Genomic DNA, 12001 nt, shown 5'->3' on the forward strand with positions numbered 1-12001 from the left:
GTTTACACTAAGCGGCAACCGTCCGATCTCTCTCCTGAAGCAATCCCGGAGGTGACTTAAACTTCACTTCATGGACCGGCCGCTAGAGACGGCCTCCGGTGTTAAACCTCACGGCAGAAAAACATGTTTACAGCCTGGTACATAAAAAGATTTTCGTCTATATAGCTCATTTTACCCGTCATGACAACTGTGAGGAGAGTTAATTATTTTATAACTCAACCGTTTGACTGAAATTAAGCCTTTAAATTTTGCACAATTGTGTGCGCGGCCGCTTGACTGATAGGTGGTTTCAGAAACCAGGCGCTTCAGCTCCAACCACGTCCCGCCTCTTTGCCCATTTTCCATTATCCGGAAGTGACGTGCTGCTAAGATGGCAACGGCCGGCTCCGCCCACTTTAGGCTTCAAAACAGCTTCTCAGAAACCTACTGTTGAAGTCACAGACAATTTGTGAATAGCTTATTCTATGATTTACACCAAGAATGATATCAATAACTTAACAGATATTTTTTAATTGAAGAGAATAGTCAAGTTTACCCACTTTGATAAAAATACAGAGAAACAATATATTTTTTCAGTCAAAGAATGCTCAAACCAAAGATAATAGATATTAACGAGACGTAGCATTGCCTTGGCAACGAAAGCGGAGGAATGCAACGCTCAAGATGGCCGTTTGAAAAAGCCAATTTTAGCGCAATTTAAACTTAGAAAACCAAAGTCACGGTACAGTTTGTGTCAGGTTTAAGTATTGGAAATATTCTGTTTAATTCTGATTTGGCCAGTGCTTAATAGACATATTCCCGTACACATTTACACAGTAAACATTTTACCATAGTATAACGAATGACACACTATTTACATACAGTATAACCAAGCAGCAGCAAATGTACACATAATGTGTGTAGTGCACTCATTTTAATGACACATCATTCACAAACTAAGTGTGTGAGTTTGATAGGACGTGTTGTAGTTATTCTGTGCAAACGCAGGATCAGTGTTTTTGGAGTGTATTTGTGTAATTTGGCGCTCATCTGGCAGCGCTGCTATTTTGGAACATCTGGACGAGTTTTCAGCCCGAAGTTAAATATTTAGATAAAGAAAAACTAACCATTTCTGAAAGAAACAAACATACACGCTGACTGCACTAAACATTTAAATGTTGCTTTTAGTTTCTGTGTGTTTTTACACAAGTGAAAATCCTTGAGCTCACTCAGCCACAACGTAAATATAAACTCCATGTTGACACAAATATTCTGAGGACGTTATCTATAAACAGCAGTACATTTCTGTGTATATTCTTGTCTTATTGTGGGTCTTTAAGAAATACTTTTTTGTGTGTGGTAAACAGTGTTGGGTGTAACTAGCTACTGTTATTTAATTACATTTCCCTTGGAAAAGTAAATTAAGGGATTACTCTGTTCATCTGTAATTTAATTACAGTTACTTCTGGTGTCATTAAACTAAATACTGTGTGTAACATACACCCACCTAAAGGATTATTAGGAACATCATTCTAATACTGTGTTTGACCCCCTTTGGCCTTCAGAACAGTATAAATTCTATGTGGCATTGATTCAACAAGGTGCTGAAAGCATTTTTTAGAAATGTTGGCCCTTATTGATAGGATAGAATCTTGAAGTTGATGGAGATCTGTGGGATGCACGAAGCTCCCGTTCCACCACATCCCAAAGATGCTCTATTGGGTTGAGATCTGGTGACTGTGGGGGCCATTTTAGTACAGTGAACTCATTGTCATGTTCATGAAACCAATTTGAAATGATTGGAGCTTTGTGACATGGTGCATTGTCCTGCTGGAAGTAGCCATCAGAGGATGTGTACATGGTGGTCATAAAGGGATGGACATGGTCAGAAACAATGCTCAGGTAGGCTGTGGCATTTAAACGATGCCCAATTGGCACTAAGGGGCCTAAAGTGTGCCAAGAAAACATCCCCCACACCATTACACCCCCACCATAATTACATTAATGAGAAATTGAACAGGTGTTCCTAATAATCCTTTAGGTGAGTGTATGTGTGCAATAAGTCTAACTTTAAAATCAGTGCTTTAATGTATTATTCTCACATTTGTAATGCTTTGGTCAGTTAGTAATACTGTTTTGTGTAGTTTATTATTATTGATTTGAATGAATTAAATAAGCTGTTTCACGCTTGAACTGATCAAGGTTGATGTAGGATATAGAAAGTTATCAGTAATAAGTCATTAAATACTTTCTGGAGAGAGTCATATGTACAGTGATTTAATTTGACTATTGAATATGTAATAAGTAACTTGTACATAATTACTTTTCAGAGTAACTTGCCCAACAAATCACTTGTTATTGTATTTACCTGCTGTTCACTGTGTTGGCAATAAAACGTGTTTAGAAAAGTTTGTTTGTGTATCTTCTTCAGATGTAGATAAACCTGAGCCCAGCGTGTGTCTGACGGCGGACGGGCGGAGGTTTAAGCAGGGTGACAGCTGGCACGACGGCTGTAGAGACTGTTACTGTCACGCCGGGCGTGAAATGTGTGTTCTCATCACCTGCACGGTGCCCACCTGTGCCCACCCGACGCTCAGAGCGGATCAGTGCTGCCCCACCTGTGAAGGTACAGACACAACACTGCATTTCAACACCAGTCTGAAAGACAATTAACTTTGTCTCAGATGTTTGTTTTTTCCAAAACAAAGGTCAGGGAAAAAATCTTAAGAAATTAGAGGTCAGGGAAATAAAACCAGAATCAAACGAGAAGGTAAATGGAATATGAAGGTGTTAATGAATGTAGATTGTGGAGGTAAAATAATCTGGATTTGAGTAAATTTGATGAGAAATGTTTGATGTCTTCAATAATATTGACAAATCATAGCTCAGAGAAACTCAGACATTTGTCAGATTTCTGACTCTAGTATATTCAGACACATTCACAGTTCTACAGATTCAGCTGCGAGGTCAAATTTTTTGAAGATAAACCTGTTTTCACTTGTATCATCGATTTTCAGTAAATGTTTAAACAAAGAACAAATTGCACCGTTTTCCATTATTTCCGTTAGAAATGAACGTCATGTGGGTAAAACAAACGTTTCCTTTAAAAAACAATGTTGCAAATGTTTAACAGCTGATCAAGTGAAAAAAAAAGGTTTAAACTGATGAAGTAATTGTGTTTATCAATCATGATTAATGGAAATTATCATTTGAGCCATTATAGTGCAGTTCTGCAGTATATGTTGTTTACTTCGTCTGTAATTGAGATAAAGTAAACATCTGTAAAGTACATTCTGTGTCTGCACTGGTGTAAAAAACAAAATAATTCTGTGGATCCAACAGGCCTGTGAACATTGTCTGAGTAACAAAAACATGAAGCCGTACAAAACTGTAAAGGATCTGTGGAGGAAACCCGCTGGAATGTTGCTCTTTTGTCACGGTCACATTAAGATTTGACATTTGAACAGTTTATATAAGTACAGAAGTTAAACTAGTCAAAACTTTCCTCTTGCACAACATCACCTGAGGATCTGTGCGCTCAAACGCTTTCCGTTGGGATCAACATGAGTACTGTCAGTATTAAATGATGTTTGAGTCATGTCACGATTGTGAAACACGAACTCCAACATGGCAGAAAAAAAACATTTTCCCTCCTGGAGATCATTGTGTAATCCACATATGAATTGTAAATAATAAGTGAAACTGAAGATATTTTTGATGTCATGATTCACATGAGCTAAATCTGCACATGACTAACTTCACTTTACACATTAGCTTTGGATAACAGTCTCTCAGGTCCCCTCAAAGTTATCAAAACGTTCTTGTAGTAATGTTAAATAAACATTCTATAGTAGTAATGTAATTGCTAAATGTTTCAAAGCGTTCTATAGCTGTTGGTGTGAATGGTTATTCAGCTTAATCGTATTCTTACACACAGGGTTCAAATTGAGGGGTGGCTGGGTGGTCCTGGACCCATCTTAAGCCTTAAGGGACCCCTCATAAGGTCTAAAATAATGAATTTGGGTTTTCATTAAAACTAGACTACTAAAAACCCCAAATTATTTTTTGTCGAATTTTCACGCTAAATCAAAACACTGTTGCCTGTTATTTGTCCAAATTTAAATGACATTTTTTCTGAATAATCCATGCATGCTCAAGCATCCTCACAGTGTTCGAGGAAGACATGTACAGAGATGTTGCTCCGAGACAATGGTGTGTGTGAATCCTCTTATATTGAATGCGTTTTTCTTAAACTCAACAGTTACTATCATTTTGATATGCAAGTCTTTCTTTATGTATGATGTCATCTCACCTTGTCAAAACAGATGTTACGTGTTACTAAGCTACTAATTGGACACACGGATGGTGGAAAAAACAGAAGGAGCGAAAATATTTTAAATCTTTTGCTCTCCCAAAGAATATTTTTCTACCTTGAGAAAACTTTCGCATTCCCCAGAGATTGTTTTGCTCTCCGTTCTGCAAACATAAGCTCCAAATTTGACAAATTTTCGCCCAAAGGAATGTTTTTCTTATTCTGCATTGGTTCATATGGATAGTTACATATACTTGATCTACATTATCAACAGATGAATCATGTTTAAAGCGCTCATATGCTTCTGACTGGCTGGTTTTGCAGCACTGTACATACAGACACTATTGACGCGTCTTCTCATTCACTCTTCCAATGAATTGTTATAGCCTATACATTTTCCAAAAAAAGGAACAGCAATCCATTACAGTAATATAAAGAAAAAGAATCAAAGGACAAGAAAATAAATAAATAAATAAAGGAAAAGGTAATTTTTCATTGGTAAGAAAAATGTTATCATATACAATTTGAAAAAAAAATGAAACTTATCCATAAATTTAAGAGATTGTGCAAAAGGCTAAATCTCAGCGGACATCAAACAGACATCAAACAGGCTAAATCTTAAGAAATTAGTTTTTGTGAATAAAAAAACATAAAATGCAAAATAGAAAAATAACAGCAAGATCAATAGCTCTGGTTAGGGGACCCCCAAGATTCAAACACTGCTTACATATTCAGAAATAACGTTTAAATAACGTTAGAAAAAAATTATTTTGGAACTCCTATTGTTAGCTGTGTTTTTAACGGGGGGGTTTTATGCCCCCCAACGGAAAAACAGCCTTAACTGGTTTGTTGTCTACTAAGCTAGTTTCCAATTGTCACAATAGCTTGGTTTGATGGTTTTATTGTGGTTTCGAGCAGTAAACCACTTCCGGCCGGATTAAGCAGAATTCCTCATGAATGTCTCTCATGTGTTGCAGCAGATGAGTCTGGCAGCGGTCAGCAGGAGGGTGTGGATATGGTTGTGTGTCGTGCTCCAGGCGGTGATCTCTATGTTGAAGGAGAGACGTGGAGTTTGGACGAGTGCACCAGATGCACCTGCAGACAGGGACGAGTTCTGTGTGATTCTGAAGTGTGTCCTCCTGTTCTCTGTCACCGGCCAATCAAAATCAAGGACTCCTGCTGTTACGTCTGCCCAGGTACCACACGCCTCAGCCTGTATGGCATCCAAGCCGTGATGCTTGCAAACATATATAACGTAATATTTTGATCTAGATATACACACTACATGAGTTCAAAACTCCTGACATGTTTATTCGCAGAGATTGGATCTTTCACCATGTGTTTCTTCATCTGTTCTTTTATTGATCTTGGCCAACCTTTAAAAGGAGAGAGTTTTTCGGTTTATTACCATTTTTCTGTAAAACGCCCTGAGTTACTCTGTGACCAGAAACAATAAACCAAGGGCTGTGAAATGAACCCGGGGCAGGAAAAACATGTTCCTCGCGTTTCATCTTTAGATCAAATCGGCATATCGATCACTTTTCCCTCTCCTGTGTTTGGATACTGGTGTGTTGAATGTAGGAGACTGTATGACACATTTAAAATGATTCCCTCTCTGTCGTTCACTCGCAGAGGAAGAACTCAACCCGCTGCTTCCCGTCAACAGCAGCCAACAGGAATATTGCGTTTCCACTAACGGAGAGATCCTATTGACTGGGGATTCGTGGAGATCCAACGCCTGCAGCAGCTGCACGTGTCGTAACGGGACGATCAAGTGTTTTCATCAGCACTGTCCGCCGGCCCGCTGCAGGGTTCCTGTGTTACGAAAGGGCCAGTGCTGCCCGCAGTGTTTGGGTGAGTTTACCCTCGTAAACATCTCATAACAGAGAACAGAAGCGCTCATATGATACTGAGACCAGAATGAGACTTAAGGGCTGTTTACACCAAGAACGATAGACGTAACAGTAACTCTTTTAAAACAACACATGATACGCTAGCTTTTAAACTCGCATGCTGCAGTTTCACATTTTAAATGCGAGAGCCCTTTAAATTAGAATGGGTTTTGATCGGCTGTTAATGTTTATCGTTCATCAGCTAGAATAAAATCTCATATTGTTACACCACGTTGTTATTCTTACAGCTGTGATGTTTCAAAATGTAACTTTTTTTATGTTTAGAACTTTTATTTAAAAAATGTTATTGTATCTTTATACTTCCAGCCGGTTTTATTGGACACATGTGCCTGACCCTGTGTTTGGTTATAATACATCAATTTATTTGATTTTAATTCATATTAATTTATAATATTTTATTGTATATTATTTTGGGCCTTTTTGCCTTTATTGGACAGACAGTTATATTAGAGAGGACAGGAAGCGAAGTGGATGAGAGAGAGGGGGTGGGATCGGGGGAAAGGACCTCGAGCCGGGATTAGAAATCAGGTCGTCCGGGACACACCGGCGTCACATGTCGAAGCACGAACCACTCGACCATCGGCTCCGAGTTAATGTTATATTATCACAATAATTGCATTAAATTTAAATAAAACGACTCAAATGCTATTGCTTCTTTGTGGAGGTCTACTAAAGTTAAGTTTGGGCCACATGACGTTTGTTTATGTTGTTGCTGCTGAAACCGTCTCTAGATATTGTTTTCAGTGTGAATTCAAGTCGATTTATTAATTAGTAAAAAATGTCTTAGTTGTATTTATATTTAATCGTTTACATGTATATGAATTTCTAAGGCCTGGAAAATAATTTGGTCAGTGACTTGAAACTGCTGTAAAAACATTCATTTAAAGAGCGCGCTCATAAACATCACAGTGTATTATTTGCACAGGAATTGTCAGTATGATGTAATTCACTGTAACCCATGTAGAGAAGTAAAGTACATAAACTGCGGTTCTATGTTTCAGACAGAGATGGCGATAGAGAGAAAATCTTTCGGATTCAATCATCAAGAAACTCACATTACGTTAAAACAATGTCACGAATGCAACTTTGTTTCAGTTTGCAAAATCAACGCCTAATTCAACGTTAGTAGGTTTAAAGCTTAATTCACCTGTTGCAAAGTAAAACATTAAAACAGTATAATGATTTTAGCAACAATTCGCAAAATCCAGTAGTTATCGCTGACCCATGATGTTGATTCAGCCGTGAGAGATACCTTGACACCTTGAAATACTAGCGTTGAAATCAAATGATTTGTTCTTCAAAAATGTTGATCTGAGGAATGCATGTCTTCGTTTCCGTTGTGTATCCATCTGAATTTTTAATACATGAACAAACGTCTCCGTCGTCCACAGGAAACATTCCAGTGATTTCCGCACATTGACATGAGTTTCCTCTCTGCTGCTGCTCTCAATGAAAGAGCAAAGCTCCCGTCAGCTTTTCCCTGCAGACCAATAAACCTGCTATTGTTTGTTTCATCTCGTCTTTGTTTTGATTTTAGAAAGCCGAGCACAGAACGCTCGGCTTGTTTTTCTCATATAAACTTGCATCAGATTGACGCAGATAAATCACAGACACGCCGTGATTCATGTCTAGAGCAGATCTGCTGATGGTTTTCTCTTTGCTCTTCTGACTTTTGTGCAACATTTGTTTTTGCTTTTCTCATTCTCAGAGGTCACGACATCAGTGCCAATAATGCTGTCGACCACAGCGGCCAAATCCAGAGTCACAGAGAGTCTGAACACAGTGTTCTCCAGCGTTCCTTCAGTACTTCCAGTCACAGGTACTCTTCCCATCCAACTAAACACACTAACTAGGGCACTTGTTTTCCTCTGGTTTTGCTTCAAGACCTAAATTTAATATCAAGTAGGAAATAATCCATCGCAAAGTGTTTAGAGCAGTTCGATCGTCTTCTACATCAAAAACCTTTAAAGTGAGGAATATTAAGATAAAAGAATGCTTTCTTACATTCAATGAACCGAAAACAAACTTATGTGTGTGTGTCTACCGCATAAGATCAACTTGACGTATGCTTATTTGAACACGTAAGGTTAAAATATTTGAAGTATACTTTACATTGTCAGTAAACTAATATAAATGTACGAGTATACTTGTCAGTGTACTTTTCAATAGTGTGACTTAATTCTCCGGCTTTTTTGTTGAGTGCACTTTTAAGAAACCCAACTCTTGAGTATACAACTAAATTACGACTAAAAAATGTTGGAACTGCAACTAAACTACAAGTGAATTTATAGAATTACTGATAGTTTACTAATTCAATACTTGTTGTTGATCCAAGTTCACTTTGAAGTATGCTCTATTTTTTATACTGTATATTATTTCTGCAATAAATATCCTACTAAGTTTCTTATAAGGGAAGAATATATATTTTATTTTTTAATTAAACCTTTTGAAATAGATCTGAAGTAAATTTCCATGATCACTATGTATAAAAGGATCAGCTTCAGTTTCACACCTGTTTTCTACACTAAATTAATCCACACCAAATCTAATATGAACATGTTCATTTATAACACAGTATGTGAAGTATTTAAAGAAACGATTAAACAACTGCAAGCCCAAGTCCATGTGAACCGGAAGTTGCGATTGTTTTACTTCCGTATTTTGACGCATTTCCAAGTGAATTGGAATTTGCAATGAGAAAAATACTGGCCGTTGCTTTCGTCTTTCCCTGCAATTTGATTGGATGTGTAAAAACAGCCGTTGCGTTTTGAAATGGAACTGGCAGCAGACTGACAGCTGAAGGGGCGGAGTTAACGGACGCAACTGTAATCCAACTGTTGACGTCAGCATCGTTTAGCCGTTTATTTTTTTTGTTCAACATTGAGACCTTTGACATGTTTTGGGTTGAGCTCTGGAAGAGAACTGGATCTGATCCACGTACAGTACAATCTGATAAATGAGCTAATGTACAGTTTCCACACACCGTGAGTGACATGAGAAGATTAGAGATGATTGGCTCATTGTTTCGAGCACCTCGCTCTGAATCTGCCAAGAAAAACAACTGCAGCACCATTTTACATTTCATCTGCACTGGAAATATTGACGTGCTGTCTGTGGGGAGAGATTTTCTGATGCAAACCTCCTCTCATCTAGATGGTAAAGTTCCAAGTCAGAGGGAGAGGAATATCATCTACCAATCAGCAGCCTGGATTCTGGCGGCCATTTTGTTGGCCGTGGTCATCTTCCTCTCCGTCACCATCCTCATCATCCGGAGGAAGGACTGGGTCCAGATGTCCTGCTACAGCGCTCCCAGAAAGGTGAGAGATGCTTTTCTTTAGTCAATCGCGACTCGATGGTTTTATCGTCATTTCATTTTTGTTCATAAAAATCACAAATGCTGATGATTAATGTCATATATCATACGGATAAGAGGCATTTTTATTTGATGTTAAAATATCTCTGTATATAGACGGTGATCCTCAAGAAGCACATCAATAGGAACTCGGTGGTGCACATGGAGCCGTCCAAAGATAACAAGCTCCACGGCACCAAGATCGAATCCGCTCTGAACCTCCCTTTGGACTCTGACCGGATCACCATCCCACGAGCCAAACTCACCAACGGACACGCTGAGGTCCATCGCTAGATGTCCCATCACGGACATCATCATCATCTTCATCTCCTGTCACCTCACACATCACAAACTCCCACCGTCTCATTTGCCGCCGAGCGTCAGGAGCTCCACGATGACGTCTTGGAGTTGAAACTCCTCTTGTGCCGTGACAGTTTCGTGGAGCTCCGTGCCGTGCAGGAGAGACGGAGGAGAATAAACACAGACGGATGATCTTGTAATCCATGATGAGAACTCTCACCGCTGGAGATTCTCCAAATCAATCCGATTTGATCTTACACAGACATTTTTTGGATGCCTTAAAGGACAAGCGTGTGTCCGACCTCTCGAATCTGTTTCACGCCAATTTTATATCAGTTATTCCTAGTTCGTCTTTTTAAAGCATTCGGTAACGATGGACTTAACATTCTCTGCACGCTCGTGCAATTGCAAACGTGCGTCACGATCGTGCCGTGTCTCGCGCAATCCCAGAATGCACTTCAACAGCAATCATAACTCACGAGATGGCTAATTCATATGATTTTGAATCATAGAAAACGTATTCGTTTCGTTATAAATCTAGTGGAGGCTGAATTCGGTCACATCGTGTAGCATGTGTTTTTGGTTGGCTTGTAATGTTAGTCACGGGTTCACGCACACAATGAAGTGTGAATCTGTGCAGTCACATGTTCATGAGCTCACGGCAACAGAAATCTGTTTTTCATGATATGACCTGTTTACATGTCATAGAACATTGATATCATCTCCATAAATCTCCCACAGCGGCCGGAACATTGATCCAGATTGACATCTGCGTAACTTTATCTGTCAAGAACACAAGAACATGCTCAGATTACATCATGCGCCAAATATTTTATGTAAAGCGAGGGGTCTATTTTAGGACCTTTAAAGTGACGGTTCAGCTAAAAACGAAACTTCTCCTCATGTCATGTCATGTCTAACCTGTTCGAGTTTATTTCGTCTCCTAAACACCAAAGAAGATATTTCAAAGAAGGTTGATAACAAAACAACGTTAAACTTCATTGACTTCCATATAACGAAAACAAAACCACTGAAACGTTTCTCAAAATATCTTCTTTGGCGTTTCACTGAAGAAAGAGTCGCGTACAGATGTAAAACCACTTGAGAATAAACGATGACCAATTTACAGTAATAAAACAAATCCGAGGGGCTAATCATCATAAAAATTATGAGAATTCTTCACAGCACTTGATGGTCCTCCAACAGGCTCGATTTGTTTTATTTTGATTTGGGATGGACGTTTTCTCATCAGCTTCACACAGAAATATAATCCTGCGCCGTTCTTCATATTGCCGAAAATTATTCTGATGATTTTTTAATCATCAACCCGCCAAATGATCAAACCACCGAGTGGAACGTTCTGGAAACACATGAAAGTTTTTCTCATTAGCAGATGATTGTAGTCCAGAGGTTTTTGGACTCGGCTGTATTTCAGATCCACACGACGCCAAAACAAAGAGACACCGTCAACATGGCTTTCACTACAAAGAGGATTCAACCAAATGCAGCCGTTTGCTTTACTAGATGTACAAAACACATAGTAGATGATTATTTATTTTTTCACATAGTTATTATTTATTAATACTAAACTTTAGCTGAAGTCGTCGAGTTCTCGTCTGGTTTCTGATGTTGGCTGAGAAACACAAAGCTGCTATACAGATTTTGTCAAAGTTTCTCGTAGTTCTGCTTTATACTCCTCAAGTGTATTTATTTTCTCTTTGCGACATGCACATATGTACCTCATAGATGTTCAACTGTAACATGTACACTTGTTTTTGAAATAAAAATGGATTGTGTGGAATTCCAAAGATGTTGACGTGGTCGTGAAAGTTCATTATTAAAATGCATACCAGATTGTGTCTCCAGATTTATGTAAAAGTTTTTTTTTGTCTCACAAACATCCAACTCAGAAAGTTAATGGAAACGGATGTCTCAGAAACAAAACATAGAATTCTGCACCATGCTCAGTTTAATTATTTAACGTGCCAAATGTGCTTGAACATTATTTTTTATCTTCCAAATACTGTTTCTTCAAATCTCAAATACTGCAAAGAGCACAAGTTCAGATTCACTTTTAAACAATCCAACAGTCATATTTAGACATGCGAAGATATTTCTTATGTGATTATGTGGATTTTGATCTCA

At 38.5% G+C, this 12001-nt stretch overlaps 1 protein-coding gene across 2 annotated transcripts in view; it reads left to right on the plus strand.

Moving 5' to 3' along the window:
• Nucleotides 1-11648, plus strand: part of LOC130436424 (cysteine-rich motor neuron 1 protein-like) — a 32351-nt gene extending 20703 nt beyond the window's left edge. The window contains exons 10-15 of one of the 2 annotated variants that reach the window (XM_056767064.1): nucleotides 2411-2605; nucleotides 5269-5487; nucleotides 5924-6145; nucleotides 7913-8023; nucleotides 9358-9521; nucleotides 9674-11648. In XM_056767064.1, coding sequence (XP_056623042.1) covers nucleotides 2411-2605; nucleotides 5269-5487; nucleotides 5924-6145; nucleotides 7913-8023; nucleotides 9358-9521; nucleotides 9674-9850 — 1088 coding nt within the window. In that variant the 3' untranslated portion in view covers nucleotides 9851-11648. The remainder of the gene's footprint in view (nucleotides 1-2410; nucleotides 2606-5268; nucleotides 5488-5923; nucleotides 6146-7912; nucleotides 8024-9357; nucleotides 9522-9673) is intronic. The other variant, XM_056767065.1, reaches the window with a different exon arrangement.
• The last annotated feature ends 353 nt before the right edge of the window (nucleotides 11649-12001 follow it).

The sequence above is a fragment of the Triplophysa dalaica genome, chromosome 15, assembly GCF_015846415.1.
Source record: "Triplophysa dalaica isolate WHDGS20190420 chromosome 15, ASM1584641v1, whole genome shotgun sequence".
Lineage (NCBI taxonomy): Eukaryota > Metazoa > Chordata > Actinopteri > Cypriniformes > Nemacheilidae > Triplophysa > Triplophysa dalaica.